This window comes from Protomyctophum parallelum (assembly GCF_964188405.1).
Source record: "Protomyctophum parallelum genome assembly, chromosome: 9".
NCBI lineage: Eukaryota > Metazoa > Chordata > Actinopteri > Myctophiformes > Myctophidae > Protomyctophum > Protomyctophum parallelum.
The window spans coordinates 23874348-23890802 of NC_139706.1; the positions used below are offsets into that span (position 1 = coordinate 23874348).

Below are 16455 nucleotides of genomic sequence, written 5' to 3' on the forward strand. Positions count from 1 at the left end.
CCTGGTGGTCATCTTGGTGGTATAGACTAGAGCAGTGGTTTTCAACACTGAGTCCATTATTGTCTCCACCAGGCCGAAGGCATGTGGAGAGTGTATGTTTTGCGGATAGTGTTTGCCATTAACTGCATTGTAACAGCTGAAATCAATAAAAGGAGACTTTTACAGGCAAAAAAACGTTTCTGCTTACCTACTGTAATCATTAATAAGAGAAACCTATGAAAATCTGGGAACTAAATCGTTACCAAGAAATGTCTTCACCAATATGTTTCTAAATGTGTCTAATAACATATACTAAAAGTTTGAAATTGAGGGAAATTTGACTTATTAGCATAATATGTGACCATACCATTGACATCCTATATAAGGCAAAAAGTGCGTGCGAGCGTGCGTGCGAGCGTGCGTGCGTGTGTGCGTGCGCGTGTGTGCGTGTGTGTGTGTGTAATGTGTATGTCGTGTGACGTGAGTGTGAATCTCATTATTACATTATAAAGAGAATAGGAACATGAATGAATGCATGTTTTCATTATCTCTTTTTTAAACAGGGGTTATTTAACCTGCAGCTATTATTGTTTTTTATAAGAAAGTATAAAGAACTACCTGTAGTAATAAATATTTCATTCCACTTTCGTCTTTTTCGGGTGACTCCTCTGTGTACCACCAGAGGGGGGCTCAAGTACCACCAGTGGTACTGGTACCAGTGGTTGGGAACCTCTGGTCCACAACAACAGCATGCTGCATAATGATATGAGGAACATTGATTACGATTCACTATTATACTAATTGGATTACTAATACTGAGTTCTTAGAACCCTAAAAATTAAACAGATTAGGCACAAATGCTTATCATAATACAGAAATGGTTTGTGTGTGTGTGTGTGTGTGTGTGTGTGTGTGTGTGTGTGTGTGTGTGTGTGTGTGTGTGTGTGTGTGTGTGTGTGTGTGTGTGTGTGTGCGTGCCTGTGTGTCGAGGACACAAACGCTGCCTGGAACACATTGCGTTCATTCATCATACCGTGCTACCAAAAAACGTCACCAAGATTGGTTTGATGAAAATGCACCTGGCATTCACAACCTTCTCAAGGCAAAACACGAAGCACATACCATCGCTCTAGCCAACCCTCAATCGGAAGCCCTCAGGAAAAAACTGTCAACTGTCAAAGCGGAAGCTCAAAGAGCCCTTCGGCAGGTGGAAAATGACTGGTGGGTCAAGAAGGTGGAAGAAATTCAATCTCTCGCAGACATCAACAACACGCACAGCTTCTATGACGCCATCAAAACCATCTATGGCCCTCAGAGAAGAAGCATTGCACCAGTCAGATCTGCCGATGGCACCACCCTCTTAAATGATCAACAACACATACTAGAACGTTGGGCAGAGCACTTCTGCACCCTATTAAACCAGAGCAACCCCAGAGACACAACCATCCTGGATGATCTCCCAAGCTTCCCCTCTGTTCCCCAACTTGATGAAGTTCCTGAATTTCATGAAGTTAAGAAGGCGATCAAATGTCTTAAAAACAATAAAAGTGCAGGTTCAGACTCCATCCCTGCTGAAGTATTCAAGTGTGGAGGTTACCTACTCAAACGACGACTACACCAACTCATCTCTGCCATCTGGACAACTCAGACTGTCCCACAAGACTGGAAAGATGCCACCATTATCACTGTTAGGTATTTTTCTTTTGTAGATCTGTGATTTTGGTGGATGACGGTTCTCATGTGAACTATGACCCGGTGTCCCCTATGGTCCTGCAGAATCATGAATTATGAATTGCCCTGTGACTGACATTTGATGTCAGGCTGTCCCACTGACTTTAAAATAGTATGGTTCTGAGTTTAGATAGTAAAACTTCTCCCCTAGCCAGCGTTGTTAGATAAGAATTGTTTTGTTTCCGTTGGCCATAACACCCAGCCTCTGTGTTTTTGCCCTTGAAGTTAGGATTCCTCTAACAGACTGGTAAACTGCACTCAATGACGTCATGCCCTGTCACCCGGTTCCACTAACTGATATTCATATCAGGACTATCTCTGCCCCGTGAGATATTTTCTGTATGCAATATTCAGTGACGTCTTGCATTATCTGTCCATTTGTAAACAAATATGTTTTTTGACCTTGTTGTTCAACACATTTTCCGGTGTGGTACGGTATGATATATTAACCATGTTCAATCTGAACATGGGGAGAGATCGTTGTGAAACGCTGTCCGGATGGCATGTCTTCTTCTCTCCCGAAACAATGGTGAATATATCTGATTGAACCTCCCTCTAAGGTATTTATAACTCTGTTATACTCTGACTTTTACTCATTATAGCCTAAAAGGTTTTTACAACCAATTCTGTAAAGTTACAAGCCCTCTGCTTCTATTCTGGTAAAGAGTATTTATGGTACTTAGATTACTTTCTAAAGTATTTATTCAGTTCCGGTGTTCCGGAGCTCTCTCTAGCTCTAGCTCTCAAGCTATCGATCCTATTATATAGTTATTAATTTATACAGTCCTTAGTCTTATCCAGTATATGATGGAAAAATACCCATCAATCACAATCTATAAAAAGAAAGGTGACAGCAGAGGTGTGTCACTCAGGCAATGTTCTGACAAGGATCATGTTCTCCCGCCTGGCGACACACATCTCAGAGAACATCTAGCCAGAAACCCAATGTGGTTTCCGTAAAGATCGCAGCACAACAGACATGATCTTTGCCGCCCGGCAAATATAGGAGAAATCCAGAGAACACAAGCAAGATCTGTATATGGCTTTCATTGACTTGTTTCAGCTTCTCTGGGGCATACTCAGCCAGTTTGGGGTCCCACCCAACTTCCTCTCCATCCTCCAACAGTTCCATGATGGCATGCAACACGGATGGAGTCAGCATTAGTTTCCGCCTGGATGGAACCCTATTTAACATCCGACGCCTCCAGGCATCCACAAAGACTATGCCCTCCAAGTCCGCGAACTCCAGTATGCGGATGACTGCATGCTGATTACTCACTCCCCTGAGTCCCTTCAGCATGCCCTCAATGTGGTACCACGTACAGAGCTGTCGGTCTTCAAGGTAATATCAAGAAGACACAAATAGTCCACCAACCAAGCTCCACACACACTCCCACACCAGTCTTCTACATTGACAACACCCCTCTGGATGGAAGGATCCTGGGCATCACATTGCAGCACCACATGACCTATGAGGAGATCTACACACGCACCAACTCTTCCTGCATAGAGGTGATTCTGGCACGCAGACAGCTCCGCTGGTTAGGGCATGTGATCTGTATGCCTGCAGTCCGGTTACCTCGACAGGTCCACTATGGCCAACTCCAATCCGGGCAGAGGTCTGCAGGAGGACAACGAAAGCGCTATAAGGACCACATGAAGGTGCTGCTCAAGGACTGCAACATTCCACCCTCCAACCTGGAAAGGACAGCAGCAGATCGAGACACCTGGCGCCTCACAGGTGTTTCCCACCTGGAGGCCAAGACATCCCTGAGGCGCGCAGAGAAGCGCAGGCAGCGGCATGAGCACGCTGCAAGACCTGTCCAATCAGGTTCAACACACATCTGCCCCACATGTGGACAAGATTGCGATCAAGAATGGGTCTAAACAGCCACATGAGGGCGCATGAGCGCAACAAGCGCTGAAACCCCCCACCCCCAGGAGACATGAAGTCAAGCAAGCAAGTACGTGTGTGTGTGTGTGTGTGTGTGTGTGTGTGTGTGTGTGTGTGTGTGTGTGTGTGTGTGTGTACTGTGTCAGACGAATGACAAAACAGTGAGCCTATTGCGAAAATGGTTTGGTCTCAACTCCCCCTGTGACATCATTTTTCATCCACATTGGGAGGGAGGGCTGGGGATCCCAAACGTGGATTGGATCTACACCAGCATGAGGATTTCCCACCTCCTAAAAATGTTTAACAACGATGACAAGGATGTTAGGGAGCTGGCTCGATCCTCCCTGTTCCTGGACCTAAGGAGGCGTAAGGTCCCTCTGACCAGGGAGTTAGAGCAACACTTTCTTGGCTTCAAGATGAAACCCAGCGGGAAACACAACACCCGTTCCGCTGGCTTTGGGGTTTGGTCGGACCAGAGCTATCTAATGGAAGAGTTGCGTTGAGGGGGCAGAAACCGAGCGCTTGAGCTCTGTTCATGCAGCCTGAACTGAGACAAGCTGGAGTTGGAAATACATTGTTTTCAACAAGGGCAAGAGCTATTTTAAGCATGTGTGCAACATGACAACTGTGTTAAAGTATTGTATTACTTACAACTTACAACTGAAGTCTCTTTAATGTTTGTGTTGTACTATTACTACAAAACAATTTAAAATAAAGGGATTTAAGATCATTAAAGCTGGGCTGTTGCCTGAGTCCAATGCATTTCTGCCTACTTCTGGTCCAGGATTTGTCCCAGTTGGTTGTCCCCATTCTCAATAGAAGTCTATGTAGAAGACTGGCCCCATGAAGTGAACGCAGTTTGTGTAACTCTGTCTATATCTAAGGCTCTGGGTCGGACTAAGTAGCCTTGCCAAGCCATGAGGCCCATAGTGCAGGAGCCTATCTCCTGTTTCTGTAGCGTGAGGCAGCTTGATGTACACTGTGAAGTACACCCCCTGGACATAACGCTATAGTATGTTGCTAGTTCGTTGGACTGGCCAGACCTAAATGACCTCTGTGTCTGCACTGGAGTGTCCCTGGAGTGGGTGCGGTCTGACTCAGAGACTGTGAGGGTCTCCGAGGACATTATAATCATCCAGGTCACCTATGCTGGACAGTGAACACAGTCACCTGCTAACGGCTAAAGGTGCCAGACAAGTCCTCATGGATGTACACCAACAACAACAATACTGGACTGGACTAAAACTCCAAGGGAAACTTGCATGTCTTCCCTATGCTGATCACTCTGTCTCACATTCATTCATTAAGAACACGGCACTAAATGAGGACATTATCACATTCACAATTAAAGCCAGACTACAATTCCTTTCCACCAGACTCAGTCTCTCCATATGGTTCCCCACAGGTCCCTCCTTGCATGCACCACACGACAGAAACACTGTCACACATCTTAAACGGCTGTTATGCATGCAAAGGAATGTACATAGCACGCCATGATAGAACAGTGGAACTCATAGCAAAGGACATATCCAAATATCATGCATCTTCAGTGAGAATTAATGTACAAACATATCTGTCATTCCATTCATGTTCCAACTCTGTGATAACCCAGATACCTTTACATCTCTGACAGCTAAATCTAATACACCTGTCGTTGATGAAGAGAAGTGTCTGCATTAGATAGCCTGCACCTTTAACCCTAGCCTAGAGGAATGACCAAGGCCATTAAATACCTACCACTTCTACATACCATCTCAGAGCTGGGGCTATAGGTGCAGACTATTTGTCTATATATTTGGCAGCCTAGGCCCTAGGGCATACGCACAGACTGGTTGTTATAGGGTTCCAACAAAAAGGCTGGCAAAGTATTATGGTGTCTCCGCTATAATTAGCAGCCACCGCCAGTGGCGGAGTGTGTGTGTGTGTGTGTGTGTGTGTGTGTGTGTGTGTGAGAGAGAGAGACAGACAGAGAGTGAGTGTGAGTGTGAGTGTGAGTGTGTGAGTGTGAGTGTGAGTGTGTGTGTGTGGAAATACATCATCTCATCATCCACCCTTCCACACCATGCGTCCACATGTATGCTCTGATTCAGGCTTCCATCTGGGGGTCGATGTTATCTGTTGTCACTTCTTGCTCTCTTGGGCTAGGTGTGTGTGCTGCAGGGAGTGACATGCAGGATCAGAGCCTATACCTCAAACTAAACTGTATATTGTACTAAATAATAACCATGAGGTTATTACAGTAAAATAAATCCTTATTCACAGATGCTATTGTCATTTATAGATAGTATATTGATAGATGCTAGGTTTACTAGTTACTTTGTAGCACTTTACTTTTCATCATTGACATTGACTGACTTGTATAGGTTTCATGACTCTTAACTCTGACCTTGGCAGAATACTTAATTCTGAAGGGCCTAATTCTGATGAACACTTCTTCTGTCTGGTGAATTAGGTCATCCTATTATTCTACTCCAACATGTTTGCGCTCCAGTGGGACACCAGCTAGCCCCAAGGGCAAACCCAGAGATGCCAATCCCGTTTCAATATGAATTGACCTAACATTAACTAAGTAAGCCCTATTTATTTTATACTTTGTATGGTGGTGGTCGTGCTGCAAAAAAGAAATGCAAAAATAGCTGATCTACAAGCTCACAACGCAAATAATTTACCTCTCTGGAATCATCTCCATGTAGGCAGTTCCAGTAGAACCAACCAACCATCTTCACTCCAGTGCTGCACTATTCCCTGGCCATCTCAACTCCTCCACTGCATGGGGACTCAAGATAGTGAGGTAAGATGCCACTTTTGTGATACAGTATGAGTTACGGTAAAATTGATTGATTGATTGATCTAAAGCCTAATTTATACTTTGTAATGAATGACACTGTCATACAAACTTCTAATAATGGTCCATTTGGTTAACAACTCTCCATCATTTAGCTGGGGACCACCTGGAAACTCCTCAAGGACTACTTGTGGTCCACGGACCACTGGTCTATCCTGGTCCTCATGTATCCAACAAGCGAGTGGCCACCTTCCACAAGATTCACTTGCCTGTGTCCATCCATACCACTGTCCAGTGCCCAACCTTCTTACATTGGCATCCTAACACAGCATGCTTCAGTTTCAAAGTGTTGGCACTTACGATATTAGATATAGTAGGAACATTTAGGATGGGATATAGCGAAACTGAATGCAATGTAGATTTAGATTACAAGCGGAATGTAAACCCAAGATGTTGTAATTAAATGTAAAATAATTTAATTGAATGTAAAATAACATTAAATGTGGCCCATGTGGTAGGCTACATTAACTCACCAGTTGAGTCATCACTTTTCATTCCTTAAGTGTATTTCATCAATGTATGATTTTGCACTGCAATGAAAATGGCTACACGGTTTCAATACGGTCGCTATCTGACCTTACTGTATATGTGAAGTGATGAAACTGTATTGCAAAGTAGAATTTAATTCAATAATTAATAATGTCACAGATTCATAAAGATATAATATATGGCAATTGGTCAAGCTGAATCAATGCAATTAGGTCTATGGACAATGCAAACATAGGAGTTGATAAGACTACACAAACTCTGCTAAAAGCTAAATCCTCTGTATTTATCATGTAAAAGAAGAAACAAGCAGCTGTTTTTGAAAAGTAGAAATTAAATAGTAGTATACTTGATTTACATTCCAAGGACGTACATGATAATTCAAGCCATTGAAGATTCTATAGATAAGGAAGTTATTTCACAGAGCTGAATTGGTACAACAGCAATTTCCCCTGTCAAGGGATCAAAAATACTCCCGTCATCCGATTTCATCCCTGTAATTTCTTTCAATAACTGCAATCTATCCCATAAAAATAAAAATAAACATCTCAGTTGTCATATTCAAACTTCAACGTTAAATTTGTGTTGCTTTATAGCATTGGAGACCTTACACATTTTATTTGTACAAAGATAACATACAGAAAAAGTTTAAACTGGTAAAATGGTAAAACCAATGACTTAAATATGCAGTTGAAACAGGAAAGTGGAGAAGCCAAATTACAACTGTACATTTGGAATGATGCTCAGAGACAGCTTGCAAATTAAATGTGAGGCTTTAATGCAGGGGTGCCCAAAAGGTAGATCGTGATCTACCAGTAGATCACAAAGGCAGTGCAGGTTAGACCACATATGCCCTGGCCTAAAATAGATATTATTTAAATGAAAAATAAATAAATAAAAAGGGCATCTGCCAGTTGAATTAAGGTGACTTGATTGACGTCAAAAAGGGCCTCAGCTCAAAACACAATGCAATACTTTGTCTTTAAGTATTGTATGATCACAAACATCAGTATCAGTTCAAAGTCTTATATGTAATGTAAATGTAATGTAAAGTAAAGTTGTTCTTATACTGTATGTAATGCCATTGCCGCTATTCCAAAGCCCCCTCAGGTACATTGTTTAACAATGTTCAGCAATTCGATAATATTTTTTTGGTGGGTGGGTAGATCTAGTTGAACTCTCAAGTAAAAAAAGTGTGGGCACCCCTGCTTTAATGCATGAGCTTTTTCAGTGCAAGGAGGAAGGTTTAAACTACATCCATGCCCAGACCCCTAGCGACATCAGTCAGGGCCTGCACTGCTCCAGAGGTTCCACCAGAGTCACCATCCTCCAGGGCTAACCCCCCTGGGTCATCTTCAATAAGAGGGACACTGTTCATGACGCAGTACACAGGGTACATAGAGTCACTGCCCCTGCTGGGACTACCTTGAGGTGAACTGTCTTCCCCTCCAGACGGCTCAGAAGAGGAGCAGGACGAAGACCAGGAGGACGGAGATGAGGAGCCCGGGGGAGAGTTGGGGCGGGACTCTTCTCTGGTGGCAGCTCTTTTGGCCCGGCTGCCGATGCTCTTCCGAACGGTCTGGCGCTTCTTATCCATGTTCTTCATGAGTTCCTGGGTCACCTCCACTGTCTCATACCGAACCATGTTCAATTTCAGGTAGCCATCTTCATCCTCTTTGTATCTTTGTTGCAAAACCAAACAAGCAAAACAGAACATTATTCGATTTTGAGCACAGATCTATTGGTTGGTGGTTATTGACCAATCAATCTATCAGTTGTCCAATTGAGGCGCTAGCCCCTCCTATATTCAGCTATAGTGTCCTAACACAAACATTAAATGCCATTGACAGACAACAAATGGAGAATTTACGTCTGAGCAAATCGGCTATTTATGTGTTAGCACAAACATTAAATGTCATTGACAAAGAATGGAGAATTTACGTCATATGTGGACGAACAAATCGTCTATTTCGGTCCAATTTCGTCATGATGTACGATGATAAGAGCCCCCTCACTTCACATGGGTGTGATACTGTGATTTTTGAGGGGTGCTAGCCCCTCCTACGTATATACAGCTTTTGTCCCCACAAAATGTCCGCAACACAAACATTAAATGACAACGAAGTGAAAATGTTCGTCATCTTGTCCCCACACGTCTCATATTTGCCATCGATAATGAAAGGAGAAATTAGGTCAAATGTCCGCCAAATATGACGTAAGTTTGTGGCAACACAAACATTAAATGCCATTGACAATGAAGGGAAATTAGGTCAAATGTCCGCCAAATATGACGTAAATTTGTGGCAACAAACATTACAGGTAGTTTTTTTTTCTTTTTCGTTTCACACTAAATTCAAGCGTTTAGGTTCTAAACACTTATTTGTAACACTTTTTAAACATGTCACAGTGTTTAGTTTATAAACAGAAGAGCATGTTTAAATGCCATGATTGCAGGCTAGTCCTGTCCGCCTCGGCAGGTTGTGTTTTGTCGCTGGGACGGCGGAAGGTTTCAACGGCAGGCTGGCAGCCAGGGTGTTCTTGCTGGTGGTGGTTTCATTGTGAACAAGTAGCCTAAGAAGCAGAGTACTGTATGCATGCATACCCTTACCTACCTGGCAGGTTAAGCACCCAGATTAGCATTTTAATACCTGATCTGCATGTGTACAATGGGACAGGCGACACGGTCCACCCCCACCACCCCCCGCCCCGGACAGTGAGGAAAACAGACGTGTTAAGGTGCCAGACTTGGATGGTTAGAGCAGCTCCCCGGGTTTGGGGAGGGTGTCTGACTGTTGGTATGTCTAACTAAACTAAACACAGGCCAAACTGTGTTTTGTGTTAATCCATTAATTCCATGAGCAACAAGTGTTGACCGACTTGTCAACACTTGTGTCGCGGAGGACCTCCGCCAACAGTGTTGTGTACCTCCGGAAACATACAAGGTTGCAGACGCCTTCATAAAATGTTTGGTTGGGAAGATGCACGAGACTACATCCACTTCCTTGTTTACTTTTTGTGGCAAAGCTGTCATGCTGGCCAGTTGCAGAGCAGATGGTATGAAATGAATACTCAAAACATTTGAGAGATACGTAGTGCAACGTGTCGGTCGACACTTGTTGCTCAACGTATAAATTGGGCTTTAGAGACAACTCCAAGTACAGCCTCTGAAAGATTGGGTATTGGGTAAGACTGACGGTATGTATCTTTCAGGACCTTTCACTGCCTTTCTGGTTTGTGTTTGTACTTTGCAAGTTGAACCTGTAAAAATGTTGCATTTGTGGATATAGATTTTCTATTAACATTTGTGAACAGAAAAAGTATGAATGCAAAGTTATTACTGTACATAAATTTGCATTCCATCACACAGTGTACTCTATTAAGAAAGTTACAGATCTGTCTTAGCTGTGAATACTCATACCTGAAGCGGGAATGGCCAGATGGCCATTTCAGCTGATGTTGCTTGCGCAGGTGAAGGGTGAGTGTGTAACACCAGGAGAAGGTCTTTTCACAGATATGGCATTTGTATTTGGAAATCATGCTACCCTGAGGATATAAACCCAAAACACAATCATGTAATAATGCAAGTAACAGAAAACCATTGCAGTTATCATCAAGCACAAAGGTTTATCTTATCTTAGTACTCAGATGACGGACCTCATGGATTCTCTTGTAATGCTGTTTCATGACGTGTGACGTACGGCAGGAATAATCACAGCTCTCCACTGTGCAGTGGTAGCTACCACCCTCATTGTGGGTGTCCATGTGTTTCCGCAGGTCATGCTGATTTTTAAACCTGTGGTAAAGATGATACACCAGTAACCAGTACAGAATTTGGTCATGATTATGTTCAGAAATACATAGTAATGAATTACATTATTTCATCATAGATAATTGATGTGAATGAATTAGCTGCCTTATGAAAATATGAACTGAAATAACTCAACCCAATTTACAATGTTATTGTTTTCCATACTATATTAGATTATAGTCAATATGAAATGTATTACCGGTAAGTAAAAGTGTTTGTGTTTTTTGTTACCACATTCTTGCCATTATTAGACAATGAGATAGACACCTATTAACTTAGAAGTAGGCAACAAATAAAATAACATAAAACCATAGTAGCAATTGTTGGTGTGTAGCAACAAAAATATCAAACTGAAGAAACAGTGTAGCTAAATGGCATTTCCCCATTGAAATCATTTTTTATCTATCTAATATCTATATCTATCTAAAAGTACTAATTATTTCAAAAATTCTAATGGTAGCTGATATGTCCCAAGTAGAATGAATGTTGTAGAGTTGGAATGGAGTTTCTAGCTAAAAGCATGAAGGACTAGTTAGTTAGGTGCCAAATAATAATAATAATAAAAGAATAATAGGCAGAGAACTCGACATTTCCCCATTGGAATGAATAGGGGGATTAAAAGTGAAATATTGTATGCAATATGTTTTCTTCTACCAACATATTCACCCCAAGTAGTCACTGAGACCCAATCTGTTTAACTTAAATTGATAGTTTTGTTTGGGATTTAGTTCAGGTGAGATACAGAAACAGAGATACAGTGAGATACAGAAGCAAACATTTCAGCAGCCGTGTTGATGGTCTACCTGCTCTCACAGAAATCACAGGGGAAGGGCCGCTCGTCGCAGTGGCGGAACTTGATGTGGATTTTCAGAGTTGCCAGAGTAGTACAGGTCATGTCACACAATGGACACTTGACATGATTCACTGTAGAAGAAACACAAGGTTACTAGGTTATGTTATATATATATATACATATTTTATAGAATATGTAGCGTGGCTGGCCAATATAACATTCTCAATCACATAAAATTATAATATTTTTATTTTAATGAATGGTGTGAAAACGTCTACAATATACTTGGAAGTATTCTCTCTCCTGCTTCCTCTTTAACCTGTGTCATTGAAAACTGTGATTGAAATCACACAGTAGTCCATAGCATTGAGGTATATTGACGAATTGTGTATCAATTCAATGTAACAAATATGACCATTTGGTCTATAACTTGTGATGACACATTTAAGTCACAAACTCAATATCTAAACCAGCTATACATCAAGACAACTTTAGATTTACAGACTGAAGAATATAATTACCATGCTGTCGCACATGGTCCCTCAAAAGTCTCTCATTGGCAAAACCTTTGCCACAATGCTCACAAACCAAAGATGCTGTTGGAATGAGATCAACGGGTAAAATACATGAGGAAATCGGAAATGAAAACCACTGCTATTGATTTAATAGATTTAAGATGAAGCTTCTCTTCTCACCCTCTGGTGGAGCTTGCCTATGGAGGTGATCAAAGAACTTGGTGTTGCTGGAGAACATACAACCACAGGTAGGACAGGCCACAACTCTCTCCTGAGTGTGGCTACGCAGGTGTTCCCTAAGGCGGTACTTTATCTTGAAGAAGGCATCGCAACCTATGGTGAAAAACAAAGAGCCAAATGTCACTCAAACTTTGACCAGAGTTGGAGCAAACTAAGCTGCAGAACATCAGAGTGGGATACATGTTAGCTCTGGTCCATAGCTCTAATGCGTTTCATTTAGAGCCATGTTACTCTCAACTTCCGCCGCTCGCATGAATGCAGACCAGCCTCTCCTCTTTAGCGTAAATAAAAATAACGTTTTTGCTACTCACCAAAACAAAGGCGAGTTGTGTCATTAGAAAGCCTACTTTCCTTAGTGGACGCACTCTGAGACCCCACACGTATAAACGGTACTTTCGAATGACACAACTCGCCTTTGTTTTGGTGAGTAGCAAAAACGTTATTTTTATTTACGCTAAAGAGGAGAAGCTGGTCTGCATTGAGAGTAACTTATCTCTAAATGAAACACATTATAGCTATGGACCAGAGCTAGATACATGTGCACCTTTTGTCAATCCTTAATTTCCTAGTCATACCGTACCTTTCCAGTGACAAAAGAGGGCCGTCTCTTGACCTGCGAGAGGCTCCTGCTCTGCACACTGAACATGATTGTCGACATGGCGGTAGAACCACTCTGGATTGTTAAATGTACTCTGTACAAATATAATTGGAAAAAGTCATGGTTTCATAAAATTATGTCTAGTTTAGGTAGGGTTAAGTGATTTTCTTTGGTTAAAACATGTGTTAAATAGCTTTATATTCTCATAGCACTGATTGCTATAGATAGTGTTTGTTCAGTAACCAGTCTCCATGTCAAGATACAGATTAAACAAGTGCAATTGGAAGTGATGACACAAATGAGCAGACATAATTGGAACTAGAACACAATCAGTTAACTACTTCAAAATGATGGAGCTTTACACCTGTGATGTGACAATTAAGTTGATTCTGATTCTCTCATTTCTACAGCTCTCATCTTGTTTTTCCTTTATGAAAAATCTATAACAATCAAGAATGAATGTTCATGAGAAAATACCACAATACATTTATTTCTACTCAGTCTGTGTCTCATAGGAGGGCTGTGGCTGGGCAGTTCAGAAACCTGTCCACCAGTTACATAATCTTTAGGCAGATTGTTTTTTAAAACATATTTAGATTTATTTTGTATTATTGTGAGACTGATGGCTTCCATTTTCATATTGCAACTGTTCAGGAATAGAAATCCTGCAGTTTATATTAGCTTGGCTCCCCCATCGATGATGTCACAGCTCAGCTGGTGGATGGGTTTCTGAACTGGCCACAGCCCTCCTATGGGACACTGAGTAGAAAAGAATTGTGCTATTTTATCATGATCATTAGTTTGAGGACCAATTATACGAAGATAGGTTGAAAAGTAGTCCTTTAACAAAGTCAATACACATTGTGTACATACATCACAGTGCTCCCACAGGCAAATAAGTCCATCTGTGTCCTCACAGATCAGGTTGCTGTTGTGCTGGTTACAGCTGGGGAGGTCTGGGTGGGATTTGCGAAGTTGTGTGCCTATGAACTTGAGTTTGCCGTGATAGGTGTGGAAGTGAGCATGGACCTCAAGCCCCTTGGGCTTACCCATGGCTAGGAACTCACAACCCTCCCAAAGACAGGGATAGTCATCTAAACAACAAGTAAGAAGAAAGAGACAAGGGTTACATGGCAAACTACTAAATATAAATTCATTATTTTGACATCATCTTTCTTTCTCCATCCTAACTGATCATAGACCACAGGAAGGAAGGAATGTTCGTTCTTGGCATACACTATGTGGGACGGACAGGACGGGAGGCATGCATGAATACATCTTCCTCACGCACCTAATTCCTCCATGGCATCTCCTTCTCCCAAGTGGTCCTTCAAGTGCAGAGACATGTGCTCGCTCAGCTCCTCCATGGAGGTGCCCTTGAAGGTGCACGACGCCCATTCACACATCACCACTAAATTAGAAAGTTGCTTCTTCTTTGCCATAATTCTGCGGGAACGTACCCTAGATGGCAAAAGGCTCACAACAATGAATCCAATAGCACATAGGTTGGTCCTGGGCACAAAGGATACAGTGAGCAATGAGCAGATGGAAATATGATCGAATTAATCCGCGAAACTGTGTGTAAAGATTAGCTGTTTAGGTACACGACCAGAGATGGATTAATTAATCCCAGGATCGTGTTTAGCAGCCGTTGTTGTCACCTGTCACCTGTCACTGTCTCCTAAAACCTTTCTCTGGGTAATCCTTCTAGCATACCATTAATAGGGGAGAACGTATGCAGCCATCACAATTTAATGACAGGCACAACAAACACATTAAAGTTATGTTATCTTGCCAGTTGACACCATAGATTCCTTCTCTGTCAAGTCTTTCGGTCTTTTTTCCCTCCAATGTTTTGGTTTACTTCCTGCAAAAGGAAGAGCGTCTTCTTTGTCGGCAGGTCACACTCTGACAAGCACATACCGCCACCAAGGGGCGACTGTAAGCAATGTCACTCAAAGCTTTACATGGTTAATTTAAAGGTAGTGTAAGTGATATTTCTTGTTAAAGGTTAAATCACTGTATTATTTATGATAGTAATCAGAATATCTCTGCGGTCGGGAAGAATCCACCTAACTTAAAAATGTATTTTTTTCTGAAAATGAAAAATATTATTTTTTCAGGAAATGAAGAAAACCTTATAGGCCTATAAACAAAGCAATTTTACTGCCCCATCAAAGTTGGTGTTGTGAGAATTGTGACTTGTCAATTAGCCTACTAACCCTAACCAATACTTTTCATTGGTTCAATATTGTTTTAACCAACACACAAACGTAAAGGCTGTTCAATAGCACTGAGTTATGCAATACATAATTAAACAAAACTCAAACTCATTGATTGACATCTTTATTTCACAGTATGTAGAATGGGTATAGGCTTCATTTCAAACGAAAGCACTGTAAGTCAATACAAAAACTGCTACTTTACGAAACTATGAAGCACAAGACTCTACATATGGTCCACCATTTCAATTCATCATAACAATAATAAATAGGTACAAATATACACTTATATGGAAAAACAGGAAATCATCATGCACATAAAAAAGTAAAACAGGGAAAAACATGTAAAACTAGAAAATTCGCAATTTAAAAAAATTGCAGAGTGTGGTTGCCGCAGTGGCTTACATATGCCCCTCCCACTAGTATTGCCAGCCAATTACAATTTCAAGTCACGCCTTAGATCATGCGTAAGTAATTCGGAGGGGATTTAACCCCCGAAATTCATGTTTTTGCGACAAACGGTTACATTTCTCGCATTTGCGGCGCCCCCTATGGATGAAAATGGAATTGCTTTTAGAACTTGGTTGATTGAACCACCCCGGACATGTGATTCAAATTTGGGATGGATTGGACATTCCGTTCGTGATTTATGGCATTTTTTGTGATATAGGCCCCTCCTACTAACTTCGGAAGACGATTACGGCCGAACGATACGCACTTTCAAAATTCTGCAGTTCAGTTTTAATTGGATGGGTCCAGAGATCACGTGTGCCGAATTCTGTGAGATTTGGACAAAATCTGTAGGAGGAAAAGCAAAAAGTGTGTTTTGGACAAAATTCAAAATGGCGGAAAATCTATCATGGCGGAAATGGGCGTGGCCTATATGGGGAGATGCGTCATGACCCAAGGAATCCAGGGAATTTTTTTTTTTTGTTTTACGACCTACGGTTCAAGAGTTATAAGCCAAAAGGTAAAGTGGGCTGTTATAGCGCCACCATGAGGCCGACCGATAAAATTTTAGGGTTAAATAATTTTAGGTATAATGTTGAATTATCCCTAAAAGTTTTGTAACTATAGTGATTACAGTCTCCGAGGAACAAATACTTGAATGTGAATTTTTGCCTTTTCCCATTCATGTCAATGGGGAAATTTAAAAATCACTTTCACCTAGAAACTACATTCACACTTTGTTATTCAGCTTACTGTGGAGACACATGCTGGAACTTTTTAGTATTGAGTTTGTGCTTGAAATGTACTGTAATTCGACAATCAATCAATCAATCACTGACCTTGAGCAGTATAAATGACCTTCATAAGATTAGTAAATGACCTTCACCAGTATAT

General features: G+C 41.6%; 1 protein-coding gene across 1 annotated transcript; it reads right to left on the reverse strand.

The window, feature by feature from the left end:
* Positions 1–7100: 7100 nt before the first annotated feature.
* On the reverse strand, positions 7101–14741 carry LOC310864299 (histone H4 transcription factor). Its single transcript, XM_083772935.1, has 9 exons — positions 14181–14741; positions 13763–13983; positions 12872–12983; positions 12232–12384; positions 12058–12132; positions 11547–11667; positions 10590–10728; positions 10354–10478; positions 7101–8617 (listed from the first exon to the last, which is right to left on the reverse strand). Exons 1-9 carry the CDS (start codon positions 14329–14331, stop codon positions 8182–8184), a joined length of 1533 nt encoding a protein of 510 aa, XP_083629061.1. The 5' UTR covers positions 14332–14741; the 3' UTR covers positions 7101–8181.
* Between the last annotated feature and the right edge of the window lie 1714 nt (positions 14742–16455).